The sequence below is a fragment of the Hippoglossus stenolepis genome, chromosome 6, assembly GCF_022539355.2.
Source record: "Hippoglossus stenolepis isolate QCI-W04-F060 chromosome 6, HSTE1.2, whole genome shotgun sequence".
NCBI classification, from domain to species: domain Eukaryota; kingdom Metazoa; phylum Chordata; class Actinopteri; order Pleuronectiformes; family Pleuronectidae; genus Hippoglossus; species Hippoglossus stenolepis.
This window is the reverse complement of record NC_061488.1, coordinates 8,416,181-8,432,802: the sequence shown is the minus strand read 5'-3', so window position 1 is coordinate 8,432,802 and position 16,622 is coordinate 8,416,181. Positions and strand designations below refer to the sequence as shown.

The 16,622-nt window shown below is 41.9% G+C and overlaps 1 protein-coding gene across 1 annotated transcript in view; it reads right to left on the bottom strand.

Annotated features, from left to right (window-relative positions):
- Positions 1 to 2,208: 2,208 nt before the first annotated feature.
- Positions 2,209 to 16,622, bottom strand: part of fgd (faciogenital dysplasia) — a 55,429-nt gene continuing 41,015 nt past the window's right edge. The window contains exons 5-19 of the mRNA XM_035159042.2: positions 16,356 to 16,445; positions 14,615 to 14,751; positions 13,762 to 13,918; positions 13,491 to 13,629; positions 11,726 to 11,784; positions 10,800 to 10,946; positions 10,588 to 10,680; positions 10,422 to 10,501; positions 9,708 to 9,738; positions 8,847 to 8,951; positions 8,330 to 8,383; positions 7,078 to 7,179; positions 6,812 to 6,940; positions 5,047 to 5,187; positions 2,209 to 3,767 (exon numbers count right to left, since the gene is read on the bottom strand). Coding sequence (XP_035014933.2) covers positions 3,522 to 3,767; positions 5,047 to 5,187; positions 6,812 to 6,940; positions 7,078 to 7,179; positions 8,330 to 8,383; positions 8,847 to 8,951; positions 9,708 to 9,738; positions 10,422 to 10,501; positions 10,588 to 10,680; positions 10,800 to 10,946; positions 11,726 to 11,784; positions 13,491 to 13,629; positions 13,762 to 13,918; positions 14,615 to 14,751; positions 16,356 to 16,445 — 1,710 coding nt within the window. The 3' untranslated portion in view covers positions 2,209 to 3,521. The remainder of the gene's footprint in view (positions 3,768 to 5,046; positions 5,188 to 6,811; positions 6,941 to 7,077; positions 7,180 to 8,329; positions 8,384 to 8,846; positions 8,952 to 9,707; positions 9,739 to 10,421; positions 10,502 to 10,587; positions 10,681 to 10,799; positions 10,947 to 11,725; positions 11,785 to 13,490; positions 13,630 to 13,761; positions 13,919 to 14,614; positions 14,752 to 16,355; positions 16,446 to 16,622) is intronic.

The window sequence follows — 16,622 nt, the reverse complement described above, 5'->3', positions numbered from 1 at the left end:
AAGATCCATCAATTATTCTCTGAGTAAACATCTTATCTTGCAATATTAAAGAAAGTGAAAAGAAATTTCTGGATACACTTCCTGATGCGGATCCACACCAAAAAGAATCGGTATTTGGTTGGGATTCGAAGTACTGGACAAATCAAAAATTTGAAACTGAATTCAAATTCAATAGATTTGAATCTATTCAATAGATTTGAATCTATTGAATTTGAATCCACAAAATGTAATGAATAGTGGTTGAGTAGTTTTTGCGTAATCCTTCTGATAAACAGACAAAAGCACAACATCCTGGGTGGAGGTAACAATAAATATAACTTGTACAAATGTGATGTTTCAACCACATCACAGGACACACTGTGCACGACGGTTGTTTGCACAGTGTTCATGCAAACACACAGATACAGTAGATTAGGCACGAGCCACCACAGTGTTGAGTTGATTTATTGTTTTGATTTAACATGTTTCTCTCTATGAACATGATCATTCTATGAGTCTCTCCCTGTTCAGATCATAAAGGGCTGATTGTATTGTTTTTTCATGTGGAGAAGTTGGTCATGGGTCAGGACACCGAGTTTCAGTGCTGCACTCACATCTGGCTGTGCAGCAGGCATGTGGAACGTGTTGTGAAAAAGGCAAAGTGTTCTTGACTTCATGTCGATAAAGGCCTTTGTTCCCACAGTCGCTGCAGATCTATCTTGTTCAGCACTTTGAATCTATATCAAAACACTCACAAACACACAAACACACACATGCAGACATACACACACTAACACAAAAGCACACAGCTGCAGCAACTGGATGTTCCCGTTATTGTTGTTGTGGATAAATCAGAATGACTTTGGTTATTTCTGAAACTTCACAATTACTATATACGTTTTAGTGGAATGTAACAATGTAGAATGTGTTGAATTTCGTACTCACATTGATGTTTCCCTCACTTTTCGAGCTTTGGTGATTGGTTAAATTTGTCCCGAGCTTTGGTTCATAACCAAATACCTGCAAAATGAATGATTTACACAACACCCTTAATATCTACCTTCACAGAGGAAGTTAGGTTTTCACTTCTGTTTGATTGTTTGTTGAAGATTATATAAAAACTATACTGGACAGATTAACACAAATCTTGGTGGAAAGATAATGTTCTGGGACAGACACGAACCAATTAGGAGTTTGGTGTGGATCTGGATCAGGGGGCGGATCCAGGATTTCCTTTTACTTTCTTTATCACTGTGAGAATTTAATTTTTGATTTCATTAATTTCCCAGGGAATAATTCATGAATTTTGATCCAAAAATTAGGCACATTTAGGAAACTGACTTCTATGAATGTTTGTCCAATTTGGTGCAGCTTGTTTGAATGTAAGGGAGCTGTTGGGCCTTGCTAGTGCCTAGTAAGTGCAAGATAAGATAAGATAAGATAACACACAACTCTTTGTTGGTAAACATAATACCTGCTAAACATTACTATATTAACATTGTCATTATAGCATCATCTCAAAGCCTCACACAGGCTGCGAAACCCTTGTTTTCATAGATTCAGTAATAAATTGTGGCTACTTGCTCATTCATAAATGCTTGTACAGTATATATAGTGGCAGTCATATGATCTTTTTTTTTTTTTATATATCTTTAAAAAATATTTGTATAATTTCATTTTTTTATAATTGTGCATTTTTCTCCAAGGACTAATGTCACTGTGCAGCTGTAAAGTTTCTTCTTTTTGACTTTTACCTTCTGCTATTAAAGTGGATGGAGTCGGGAAAAAATACTGAATATCAAATTCATCCGAACACTATTTTCAGTCGTTGTGAATAATCCAAACAGGAGAGAAAACTGGAAGCGAAGATGAAATAAAAAGGAATTGAAATAAAACTGCGGTATACGGTGGTCGTAACCCGAGATGACACGTACACACACACACACACACACACACACACACACGGAGAATGTGCAACATTAATCCTCTTAAATACCATCAGCATATTAAAACAAATATCTGCTGCTGACATGATTTCATATGCTGTCTGGTGTGATATCAATACAAGATCAGCGGCTGGAGGCAATGAACATCCGTTTATGTCTTTAAGCGCTCGAGTGGGTTTGTGGATCAATCGTTCACTTACGTGTACTAGTGTGTGTGTGTGTGTGTGTGTTTCATTACGGAACACACACAGAAGCATTAGTACAGACAGAAAACATGTGAAGATCTGCTCGGACAGCGTGGTACTGAATGAACCACAACATCGGTTTATTGATGATATGCTTGACTGCTTTTCCACTGTGCACAATCCATGTTCAAAAACACTCAATGCAGACTCTGCTCACTTACAGTACGACAAGAATGAATTCTGGAGCATTAAAAAAGGGGGAGGGGGGGCGGGGGCGATATTTCAAAGCACGGTACATAAATATGAGTGATTTTACATGCACAAAGATCCAATGACGAGATTTTTTTTTGCTACTTTTGCTTAAAGGCTGGTGCTGATAGGAGCAGGGGACCGGGGGGGGCGGGGCAAGGCAGATTAAACAGCTCTACAGTACAGTACTTGGTTTCCATCACATCACTGACGGGGGGGGGAGGGAGAAGCAGACAATCCGATTCTATGCTGCGAGAAAGAGAGAAGTACATGGAAAGGGTTTATTTTACTGCTGTATTTTCTGAACCTGGCTCAGAATTGATCCCATTCTGGACGAGTCACAGGAGACGTGGCCGATGGGACTCAGGTTAAAGAACAGGAGAGCATAAGGCGAGAGTCTGTCAGATGGGAGCAGACAGCGGGAGCATCAGGTGGCCAGCCACAAGTTTACACATCTTTTCATCCATCAACGTTATTTTTTAAGTTAAAATGTCTTTTCTTTTCTTTGTTTCCTTGCATCACACTATAGTTTACATACTGTACAATACCCACTGAACTGCCACTGTGTCCGCACACAGGACTGATGAAGACAGAGAGGTGCCGCAGGTTTCTTACACTAACATTCAATACTTAATAAACATGGGAGTGGGCTCACACTCAAACACACACACACACGCACGCACGCACACACACACACAAATGGAAGAGTTAATGCTTCACAACACAGTCGCATCATGTACAAGGAACTTCATTATTAATTAAAAAAAATCATACAGGAACCTTATTCAGCTATATTACAAATAAAACATGACTTCTTCAACGTTCCTCTCCGGCTGCTGAAAACACGGAGAGAAATAAAATATCCTAACAACACATACGTGTGCATACAGTGGTGTCGGCGGCACGATAACACAGTCCTTCTATTCGTTTGTTTGTCCAAGACGGGCGGAAAGATGGAAAGAGAGGAAGAAGAAGCTGTGTGATGATGAAAGTAAGATTGAAGTGGCATGGGAAGGATTGAGTGGTCCTTTCAAAAGAAAACAAAAGAAAACAAAACAAAAAGTGCCAAGGTAAAGTGAATTCAAGTAATGTGTGCTCTATACACAGGAGAGGGAGGGAGGAGGGAAGGAGTGGGCACGAGTCCTTTGGCTCCTTTTGGCCACTACTGGCTCTTCCTGTGTTCCGTCAGGCTGGTCGACGAATCCGTGGGCGATTCTCCGCGTGCAGCTCTGGAGAGGACGTCGATCCACTTGGCCTGAACTTCTGCATCTTGGGCACTTAGGAGCAAAGTTTGCTGCGCGTGAGTGAGCCGGACTGCGTGTTTCCCCTCGGACTTCTCTGCTGCCGATGGCGGCGACGCGCTCACCTCGAACCCGGGGAGAGGCACCGCCCGCGCCCCTTTAGAGTCCTACAAGAATCAGGACACATGCCATTTTATACTCATATTCATATTGTATACCATACCTGCCTGTGTATATGTATAGGGATATTATTAAGTGTACTACTGTGAAATTATTCCTATATATATGTACAAAGTATAACACATACTCACATTTATCATATTATAAATCATATTACATACCTGCATATTTACTTATAACAGTAATACAGTTTTACACTTTACTCAAGTACTTTTCTCTACCCATAATATATAAATAATCCATTAATGCATTTTCTATTATTTTCTTTTTATTTGATTATTGTTGCCTATTTTTATTCTGTTTAAAACAATCACATGTCCTCTGTTGCTGTAGCAAGTGAATTTCCCCGACGTGGGATCAATGAACTTCATCTTTTTCATATTTTATCTACAAATCAGAATCATCTCGTGGTATTTAAAATTGATTTTGCCTCGAACAATAAAGCAACAGCTTGTCATTTCAGTTGCACGAGAATAAATTCCGTCCGGCATGTACAATAAACCCTGTCCTCCTCTCTCCCTTCCCCCTCTTCCTTTCTGTATAATCAGGAAATGCTCATCCAACTCCCATTAATCCTAATCTTTGGAATGGCAGCTTTCTGCAGTGGGATTGGGATATTAGTCTTGGAAATGAAACCCGGGGCGGCTTTAACAGCCTGACTTCCCTTCTGTGCCATCCACTGTGATATGAATGATGGCCTCTCGGGGAAAGCTTTCCAAACATGATTGCCCTGGGATATCTTTTTTTTATTATTATTTTATTTCAAGCAATCGTGTAAACCGCTCGTTATTCGCACCTCCTCGGGATGAGCGGAGCAGATGTAGTTGTACACATACAAACCCACGATTTCAAGGAATTACGGTAACGTTGCCTCATCTGGTCGGTGCGAACTAAAGCCCGAGCACACACAGACAGAGGCTATACCTGAGGTCACATCCAGGACAACCAAATCCTCCTGGCCCAAATCTACAGAGCACAGACAGACCCGGCACAGGCAGGATTGAGCAGATCTGATTTACACACAGACACAGACAGACACACACACACACTCAGGGATGTGCTCTGCGGCTGTACTGCACAGATGTCCTACTTCAAGAGGAGGAGGCTCACGGGATGTATAGGAACAGTCCCAGCGGGTGCAGCAGATTTATAAGAGAGGACTGGTTGTGTGGTCATGTGGATGAACTTTTGCAATGTCTATTGTCCTTTTTGTCTATATATTGGTGTGTGTTTGTGTTTGTGTTTGTGTGTTTGTTTAACTCTTACCTGCCCACTGCTCTGCAAGAACAGCACCAGTGGCTCAGCCTTGGTGACAGCCACCCACATCTTGTTCCAGCTCTTCCCTTTCTCCTGCACTTGGAGGTGGCCGCTCATTAAACAGTTCTCCCCCACTAGAGATGACTGTCTCTGAAAAGGTACAATAATATAGACGTATACACAAATTAATAAAAGGTCCATATGCTGTTAAATGCAATAAACACAACTGTTCCAACTGAGATAAAAGAAAAACACAGATCAGATCAATTATTTTATACCTTTATGTTTATTTTATACATATATATTTATAAACAACTTTCTATAGTTGTAATTCATCAAATATACAGTTTTTAGTTTACTATAGTTAATTTATATCCATATATATAATATGCTATACTCTATTTAGCACATATAAGGACACGTCTATCTCAATATGTATATATACTTGTGCACAAATACATTTTTACCTGCTCGTGCAATCATCCTGTGCCACTGCACTTTACTCAATTACATTTCTATACAAACAATATTTCTGTAGTCACAGGTGTATATTATGTACATATTCTGTATTCTTTATTTCTTTTTTAAATTTGATTGCCTTTTTATATTATATTTCATATATTCTCTTGTCTTCCTCATTCTCACTAGTCTGCTGCTGTAACAGGTTAATTTCCCCGGGGTGTGGATCAATAAAGCTTCATCTTATCTTATAAATTACCTTTTTTACTTTAGTTTTTAAAGGTGTTGGCATTAATCATTATTATTAGTATTGGTTGGAATTAGTGTGTAATTGAAATCCGTCTGAATCAGGTCTTGGAGATTTAAATTTGATGAGTGTGTGTTCACCGTTACATAACCAGGATGTAGGACACAGTCAGATTTGTACATTGACAGGTGATCGAGCTCCAGCTGCCCCCTGCTCCAACACCTCTATGGCCCACAGCCCCCCCCTTGTGGTGTCTAATGTCACTGCAGGTCAGACTTTTAGGTGTTTAGTTTCTCCAGTCTGGGCTACTGTAAAAAACATGGCGGCCTCTGTAGAGAGGACCCGCTCCTGATGTAAATATAAAGTATTTAAATATAAAGAGTAAAGAAAACAACAATTAGTACAAATTAGATCAAATACACTCGTGAAAACATCACTAGGATTAAGGTATATTTAATTTCTGCCAATAGATCCCTTTCACCTTAATCGTACACACTGAACCTTTAACTGAATGAACTGAAATATTTATATTATAATATATTATATAGTATTATTACATTATATTATCAATATTATATATGACGGTATTCTCCTGTCAGATTAGTGTACAGCGACACCTGAAGCTGCCAGACTGTCGAGTCAGCGGAGACGACTGGTCGTCCCTAAGCTCAGATCTCTTTATGATATTAGTCAAATAGGGATTAGTTGATCTTTCAATGTGAACGTTTGTACATTCACAAGTGTCCAAATAGAGTGTGTGTGTGTGTGTGTGTGTGTGTGTGTGTGTGTGTACAATGATTCCAGACCACACAGGGAGTTCAGTATTCAAACACTGGTCTTAACTACACTTCTGTGCTTTCTCTTTGTTGCCATCAGAGGAATCTGGTTCTGCTGAACCCTGGTTGACTTTCAGCACTGACGTACACAGAGAGATGGATTGGACTGGCAGGAACGGAGGCAGAAAAATAAACTACAATCCACATGCTGCGCAGTCTTTCTCAGTGTGTGTGAGTCTGTGTGTGTGTGTGTGTGTTCTTGGTTTTGTTTGTGTCTGAGTGTGTGTCTCACCTCAGGCGCTGCTTTCCTCTTCTGTTCACTGACTCCGAGATTCTCCAGACTGAGGCTCGCTTCGAAACACTCTGGGCACACTCGGCTCGTTTTGTTGTCCAGGGTCTTTGAGCACTTTGCACAGATGGCCTGCAGAAGGAGCAGGGAAAGAAGAGAGACAGCGTTGAGAAGCGGCTCCGTTGTGAACGGTTAAATGTCTGAAAGAAACGTTCCACTTGTTTTCCAACAAGCAGTGCCTGAATCTATCTCCTTCCGTGTGTGCTCACCGCTCCGCAGGACTTGCAGTGGTGTTTGCGCTTGGTGAAATTGAAGCTCTCGTTGCAGCCTTTACATGTTTGCTTCTCTTTGTCCTTTTTCCTGGAACTCTTCTGTAGGAGAGAAAAAAACAACAACACAGGAGTCATGTGTCGAGGTCATCAGCCCGGTCATTTTAAGCACAGCTGAACATGAAGGAATGTCTGACGGCTCGTCCCGCTCCATCCTTTGTTTGTCTGGCTGTGTATCTTAAGTTTCTTGTCAAGAGAAGACCCAGGCAGACGGCCACCCACACAGACACACTATCCTTCTCCGAAAGACAACTGGAGCGGGGGTCAGATGGAGAGAGCAGGCTGCCAGGTTGTTATTCTGAAGGTGAAATTCATCTCCGTTTAAACAGGTAACATGAGAGTGGGAGTGGGTTTGTCAATGGGAACTAAACTGTTTTTTAGACAAAAGAAACAGATTGCCGTTATTATTGTCACCACAATCATTCAGCTTGAGATCAATGAACCTGAATTACCAGAGAAAAAAGCATAACAAATACTAACAACTCATTATCTTTATAGAAAAATATCAGATGTTTTTAGAAACTATCACATAGATATATTTTTCCTTTTTAATGTTATTAAGAGCAGATGTACTTAAAATAAGGACAGATGCTTAGTTGCATTTGCAGTTGAGCTACTTTATGTTCCTTAAAACACGTGTGCACACCGTAGACTGTGTATAAAGATGGACCACGTGTGTCCACTTCCTCCCACTATCCAGAAATTAGGCCGGAATATCCCGAAGGCCACCATCTTGACCATCTAGAGCCAGTGGCAATCAGGGGATGGAGTCACGGTAGAAGGATCCTGGCGATTCACATGCTCGACCAATAGGAGGTCAGTCTCATCTGTCAATCATGATGTTTCACCTTGTTTTTATAGCATAAAAATAGCACAGGATGAAAAGAGGAGCCGTACGACTATAAGACCAAGATGTCAACTTGGAAAGACAACGAGATTCAAGAATTTTGGGGATAAGGGCCAAAGTCTATGTGCTGCAAACAAAAACATGTGATCTCCACAGCAGAATTTATGGGCCGTTCTCCTGCTGCTCTAACCTGGCGCCAATGCTCGCCTGAATGTTCCAGACATTTTCCTGTTGTCGTGAACGCATCTGACCCAGACAATCTCCAGCTGTGGTTTTCATAGGTATAAGAAAAACCTCAAGTACCACCAACATACCAGGTGACAGTAGATGTTATTAGTATCTTACCCTCTCGTGCAGTCTTTCACTGTCCGAGTCCATGGATTGGCTGCACCAGGGACCCTGAGGAGCAGAACCAACAAAGATTACATTTACTGGAGACGTCAGCGTCCTCCTGCAGTCAGACGTCTTCACCACTAGGTGTCAGTCTTGACCTGCTTCATCTCGTCCTCTGGCTTGTGTGAGTCACTTGGACGGCGTCCAGCTCTGGTCAGCACAAAGTGGGTCAAACCAGATCCATAAGACTTTTGTATATACTTTGACTTTCCCTATTAGGTCATGAGAGAGTTCTGGGAGAAGAGACTCGCAGACGCTACGTGTGTGACTGTTGGGATTGAACACAAAGGAAAAAGCTTCTTAAGGTGTGTGTGTATTGTGTGTATGATACTAGCACATCCATAGATGGACGGTTGCTCAAGCAGACAAAGACCAGAGCATGATGACAAACTCATTTGCAGCTAGCCTCCCGTGATTCATCCCAGAGGATGAGCCACAAACTGAGGGATCAGGGAACTGGGTGACTGACCGGTGAGTCAGGGAGGTGGTCGTCCTCTCGAGAGAAGGAGCTGTTGAAAGCTTTGTTGAACGTCTCGCTGTTCTGCTTGTGCCTCTCGATCGTGGCCAGGATCACCTACGAGTGGAAGGAGATGAAGAGGAGAGGAGATCACGGAGAAAAGGGAGGAAGAAAACAAAGAGAAGAGACGGATTATTGATCAGACACAATGGCCTTTTATGTATATTTATTCTTTCTGTGCTTGTGACGTAAAAATGTTTGATCTTATGTTTAGTGTCCCACAGATTCTGTTTCTCCACTTAAAAGGATTTACTGAAGTGAAACAGAAGAGATCAAAGAAAGTTGAACGCCAGTTTACTGAAAAAAAGCGAATGTCTGATCTGAGCATGCACTAAATGAATGACAAGAGCGATGACATCACAGCTCTCAAAGCATCATGGTCCTACTGCTACAACCTCAACACCAAAGTCCGGAGACCTGTCCCGAGAATCTGTTTTTTCTCTATTGAGTTTAAATGCGACTCTTAGTTTATACTCATTTCCATCCCTCTCTTATCTTACAGACTGAAAACACAAAGAAAAGCTCTCAGGCCCTTTGCAACACGCCCGCCCACGTTTCCAGCTGGTGAAAATGGTTTAATCAGCTTTACTCTGCTGTAATGGGCTAAATGCACAATAATGAGGGGCTTTATTAGGAAATATAATTCCCTGACACACTGAATGAGTGTGGGGACAGTTTTTTTCCCTGTGTGCTAATTCCATTCTTTTACAAACTAGAACTATTGAAGGCACAGGCCCAAAAAGCTGCACGTGTGCACGAGAGACAGACTGTGTGTGGGTGCACTGTATGTGTGTGTGTGTGTCAGATCCTTGCCTGAATCCAATCTTCCTTCTCTTCAGCTGTCCTGTAAAGCAAATAAAATGAGATGAAACGATTTTGTCAGACGTAAACCCACATTAAAATAAGCATGTACGGAGTCCAAGGGTGTTAGATATTAAATAAGCAGGACATTATAAAATAAACTAGAATTAGCCCCGTGGTTCTATGCCTCCACCAATCAGTGCAGTTCAGTCTTCATACAACATTTTCCAGACTCGTATCTGGTCACCGTAACCTTGATAATCGAATCAGGTCATATTTGAGTCCAAGTGAATAAATAAACATCTACATTAAAAGGAAATAAAACAACATATTCATAATAAGTTCTTTAATAATTTCAATATTTACTGGTTACTAAGGTATTTTGGTTGGTTTATATATATATATATTTCTATTTTATACATATGATCATGGCAACATGGTGGAAAAGTGGTGAACACTGTTGCCTCACAAAAAGAAAGTTGCCTGTTCGAATCCCACAGTCCTAATTCTTGCAGATTGGGGTTAGGTTAATTGATGTGAACGTGAGTGTGAATGGTTGTTTGGATATTGGCCCTGTAATAAACCGGTGACCCGTCCAGGGTGCACTCCGCCTCTCGCCCAATGTCAGCTGGGGTTGGCTCCACCACAAAGCATCAGCAGTATAGATAATGGATGGATATATAATATATATAATAATTTCCATAGGAATGACTGGGCCATCTTTACCTGGCTTGCAGCTCCAGTGAGCGCTGCTTGCCGATGATGGCGAAGGTGTGAGGAAGGTTCTGCTTCACATTCTCCTGAACCTGAGGACGAGAGGCAGAGGTCAGTTAGTTTTCACACGAACAGAAAAAATAAAATTAGAAAAGAAAGAAGGACATGATCACTGCACCTCCATGCCGGCGATGTCAATCCTCTCTCTGACACTGAACTTCTGTCCCATCAGTCGGAGTTTAGGCACGCAGTACAGCACCATATTGTTGAACTGGAGCAGGGACAGAAACACTGCAGATGATGAACAGTGCAGGTAATAACATGGAAAGATACAGACACCCTCCAGCTCTCCTATCTCTCTCTCTAATTAAAACACTTCAGCCCTCTCACCAAGTAGAGGTATCGGTCTTGTGCCGTTCCGTTTTTGGCCGACATCTTCTTGATATGTCCTTCTTTGATGAGCTCGTTGGCGGGGTTAACGATGTCCTCCTCCCCCCCGAGCCGCTCGTACACCTCCAGGAGCTTGTTCATCTTCTCCTGAAAACATCAGGCCACAGGATGATGAGGAAAGACACCAGAGAGTGAGAAGACCGAGACAGAGCTGTGAGCCACACGCCAGCAGATGGAGTCATTTTATTATCAGCTAAGGCTTCCATTCACTCGTGGTATTATCATCTCATTTCAATTTGTATGTAAGAAGGATTACGCAAAAACTACTGGACGTGTTACCACAACATTTGGATCAGGGGGCGAATGAGGGATTTTTATTCACCACTTTCTTAAAACATTGCATTTTCAACATTTTCCTAGATTTCTCAGAGAGTAATTCAAAATCAGACATATCAAGGGGACTGTTATTTATGAGTGTGTGCAATTCGGTGCAGATCGAAGTAAAAATCCAGATGTAGTGGCTTTAAATGTGGTTTCATAAGGGGACTCTTAGGTACGCACTCCTACTATTTCTTTATTGATTCATAAACTTGTGCGCTTACATCGTTTAAAGGATGTGAGAAGCATTTTCATGTCCAGACGGAGGAAAGAGATGAGGAGGATGATCGTGAAGAAAGTCAGTCCGGCTTCCGCAAGCTGTGAAACTCAAGGCAGGAAACTGCAACTTCCTGTCTGTACCGATTCGACTCATTCACTCCATCAGACAAACACTTGCGATGTTGCTGACAGACAGTGAGGCATCAGCATCTCCCTGATTGGCTGGTTGACGCGGCTGTTTTTTTTACGAAGCTCAACGCGACAGAGTGTTGAAACGAGACGACACAAAAAGACAGAAAAGAGAAGCGATGTGTTAAAGAGAGTTTTACCATTTTCCTGATTGCTGCATTGGAGTGGTTCGCTGCAGTAGAGATCAGCTCCACCGCCTCTGTAACACAAAATGAACACAGGTGAGATGATGTTTGAGTAAAACCGACCTTCGCATGATCAGAATGCGCCAAAAGTGCACACTCTTCACATTAAAACACCCTCGGTGCATTAGCTGGATTTCAGCCCAGTAGAAAACACCTGAATCAGCCACTTTAATGGAGGCCTACATTAACACAAGCGACACACACTCTGGGAAAATGAGGCCGTGACAACTGCGATAAAACTGATTTCCAACCGGAGCAGGGTGAGAAACCCCCCCCATTTTCCCCTGGACTCCAAACTCCATTAATTTCATTTGTCGGCATGAAAGGTCGGACATCAACATGAAGTGTGTCATGAGGCAGAGGATGAAAGTACACACACAGCACAAAGGTCTATTTAAAGCATCAGGGTGAAATGTGCTCGTCCAACAGGCGACAAACCAACAACTGTGTCACAGGAGGCTGGTGAATGACTTGCATCCAAATCTAAATTAACCAGAGCACCACTGAAGCAACCAGTTTACACAAATCAGAGGATTTTCTTTAAATCTTACAAATAAAACAATTAATTTGTGCTGTACACATAATCTCAATAATACTAATACAAATCATAATTTATATTCAATGCTATTTATAAAAATATGTCTTTCAGAGAGATTTAAAAGAAGATTTTTGAGACATGTGTGCAGTGAGTTAAAGTAACAGAGAGAAAATAAAAGCAAGGTTACAAGTTTGGTTAAGGTGATGTCACACATTACGTCGCCAAACCTTCACACAACTGTTTGCCTCCACTTAGCATCTTCTCTGCACGTGGTATTTTCTAAATATACTGTCTGGGAGGAGCCAGGGAGAAATCAAACATATCCTTAAAAGCACTGTGAATAGTTTCGGGATTCTGATTTAATCTCTGTTTAATCTGCAGCACGTGACATTGCACGTGTGTCTGTGCAAAATGGGACGATATCATAGAATCACGAAATGGAAAATCTCAACAACTGACTCCCAGTCAAGGTTGGAGCAAAAACAAAAGTGGACCAGCAGTCAACAGTTACTGTTCTCACACAAGGTTGTGTTCACATGCTACACCGTGAATTTTGTTCATCCCAACAACTGGAGAGGTTTGACACAGTCGGGGGTAAAGTGGCCGTTTGCTGGGAGAACAGATACCAACTCAGATAATCCGATTTCAAAGACCAGCACTTCCCTTCCACTTTCTCCTCCTGCCCTTGTACAGTCATGGAGTCATGTAACACACATGTTCATTATCAACTCAAGTGGACGCGTCTCCGCTCCATCATTGCTCTTTGGAATGTGGCTCTGCATCGGTTCACCCTCTCTCAGGTCTTTCTGTTGACCTCTTTGTGTTCATGCCACATCTAATTATTGTCGAGGGTTTAGCTGAATGGTAGCGCTTCTATGTTAGCTTTAGAAATGTAGTTCAACCAAGTTCCTGCACTTTCCCCTCCTCATCACTCTCATCTAGAAATGTGTTGTTCTTTTCTTGTTAACAGGTTTTTTCAGCCATTTTATTTCAAAATCTATAAGGAAAACTACAGTTTTAAACACTAAAACAAGTCAGTACTGAGCAGTGGACTGCACCATGGGTGTGGACACCCGACCCAAGGTTGTCAGAAGAGTGGACTGGGAGTGGGAAGATTTCTCTGAACGCTGTATTTGAGTGTGTTTGTGTGTTGCAGTAAAAACAGCAGGTTAAGTATCTCACTCTCTGCGTCTTTCCTGTCGAGGGCGTCGTCAGGCAGTTTTTTCAGGTAGTCTTTGAGCAGCAGCTCGTAGCGAGGAATCCTTTGGACTGGTTCCAGCATGTGGTGCTGCAGCGTCAGGTTCCCACACACATCCTGTTTCTGATGTTCCCAACACAAAAACAAAAGGGTTAGGGCTTATTTGAACTGTTTGACCACAAAAAAGAAGAGATTAAGAAGATGAACAAAATGCTCGCTGGACAGAAAACTCTGGAGAAGCAGGAGTATATATACCTGTATATTCTGGACAACACTCTTGAACTGTGAAGAGCGCTGCGTCCAGGTGTTAACCAGGTCCATCGCTCGGTCGAAGTTCTTCACATACTCTCCATACATCTTCATAAACGGAGCCAGTTTCTGGAGGATGTCTCCAATACGAGGGTTCGAGTCCCTGCAGCAAACACAAACAAACAACCACATCAACAACAAGTTATTTTTATTCTGTCTCATGAGAAGAAGCAGCAGGATTTCATATCTTGTTGAAATTAAGTTACTTGTCAATATATAGATGCGAATACTGCAAGTGTGAAGCTTTAGGGAAAATCCCCAGTGCATGCTGGGAGATAAGATCTCCTTGAAGTGTGTGGCTGGTAAATAAAAGTTTCCTTCAGGTGTTACAATTACATCTTTACTTTCCAAGCAGGAAACTAAAGCCGGCTCATAAAAGATGAGACTAATCTCAGAAACATTTGCACAAATTAATCCCTCTTATGAACTTTCTTCCCATGGTGCACTTTTCTTCTTTTCCTCCAATCTAAGCCAATGCATTTTAATGAGTTCCAGAAAATAACAGGTGATTTCCCTAAACACGGGCCTCTAGAGGAGTCATTATCTACCAAGGGCAGCTGACGTTGGCAAGATTACACACACTGTGGGCAAATACCCTGCTTAGTGTGAAAGAGAGACAGAAAACGCCCTCAATCGGCGACTCTGACACACACCAAACACACAACCTGACAGCAGATGCCCCCACTGCCGCCCAGCTGTCTGAGAGATTCGGCCAACAGCAACGGGCCCAACTGACCACTAACTGAGCCAAAACCATCTGTGGAATAACATCACACTGACGGGAAAGCTTCGTCCTTACCACTCTCCTGTAATCCGTGTCTTGAGCTCGGGGAGCAGGAACTTGTCGTGGAAGCAGTAGATGGAGGAGATGTTGGAGAAGATCCCTGTAATGACGTCCTGAGGGATTCCAGCCTCTGTGAGCTTAGTGCAAAATACCTGGAGAAAGATAACAACACTTGTATTAGCGCAGCTATTTCTAAACACCCTGAATCCGACTCCTGTTTATGGAGCAGGCAGGTAAACAGAGACACAGACATCTCCATGTTGTTGTGTGTCCACTTAGACATAAATGTTTCTCCAGCTCGGAGACCAGTAAGGAGATCTGAGTCAGCTGAAGCCTCGCTGCTCATTTGTTATTGTAGGACACTCAGATAAACTAAGATAAACTGTAAAATATAAACTTACTTTCAGTTTACTTAGGATTGTAAAGCAACTGTTGACAAATGTCACTGATATAATGACCCAATGCAAACCACAACGATTACTTTCCCTGTCAATCATTTCTTTATTCGTATCTGTAGTCTCTAAAATTATTAAAAAACTTCCCCTCAGAATTACTCGGAGAGAAATATTTCATCTTCTAGTTGCTTGTTTTGTGTGACTGACAGTTTAAAACCTTAAGATTTTTGATTTGCAATAATATAAAAAAGAGAAAAGAAGCAATTCATCACAGTTGAGAAGCTGGAGACAAGAAATGTTTGGAAGTTTTGTATTAAGACACTAAATTGGGTCAAAACGTCCTGCTGTCTCCATCCACCCGATGCTGTTCTCCCATTCACAACAACGGGTGGGAGCTGTTGATCCAATGCACATCAGTTTGCTGTGAAAGTGTCGTGCCAAAACAGGAAGTTAACTGTGACTGATCTCTGCCCTGAGCAGCAGATAAACCTGAGCTGTTGTGTGATAGGGCAGCTGTGCATCTCCTCCACCACATGAGCCGAACAAAGAGGAAGAAGACTCAACAACCACGACTACAGGCTCATCACAAACACAGGCTGAAACTACTACTACTGAAAAGGGATTTGAATATGTCCACTTCCACCATGAGAAACTGTAATGGCCCTTATTGAAAATGACTAATAGATTAAATAAGAAAAACAATCCTGTGTATAGGAGCTAATTGAGATTACATCAAAAAAGAATCGGAATAAAGCTCATTAAATGTAGTTTAAATATTTACAGCATAGGATTTAGTTTTATTAAGATGTTTATTTTATTTTTAATGCAGATTCGTTTTTATAATATTTGTTTATTTGAAGTGTTATGCCCTCCTCTCGATGTCTAAAGCTCGGCAGCATCATCAAGACCGACACGCTTTCTAATTACTCAGCTAAGAGTGAGGAAACACACATTTTTAATCCACGGGATTTACACACAAACACTGCAACACACACACACACACACACACACACATACTCACACCAATACATGTACGTGCCCCTTTAAAGACAGACACCACACTTTGTTCGTGCTGCACATCTATAAATACAAACCATGCACGCAGACATGCACACACACACCCACACAACTTCTCACATGATTGTGTTTACACGGCTCTGAGTAATCCAGTCAACAGAGGAAGGGTTGTTGTCCAGTGGATCACAGTGCCACTTTTAATCCAGCATAGCCCTGATCTCAATCTCTAAGACCTCTGGCTCATTTAGGAGATTGAAATCTGGCCCGGAGGCACCCAGACAGCCTGATATAACCCACAACACCACTGACAGGAGGAGGAGACACACGCCGAGGCCCGGTGTTACCTGGTCGAGGAGGTTGAGTCTCTTGACGTAGGCCTCTTCGGTGTGGAGAAGCTCGTTGGCGATGTTCAGGAGTCTCTGAGCCTCTGAGCACTGAGGGAAACAGACAAACACCAAGAATTAGATCCCAGACAAACACCTGAACACAAACACACTGAGAAATCACAAAGGAAACCTTCAGGTTCTTCAGTGTTCTTTCAGCACGTTAAACTTAAAGTTCTGCATCAACACATTATTCAAACACAGCACAATGTTACTGTTTAGGGCTGG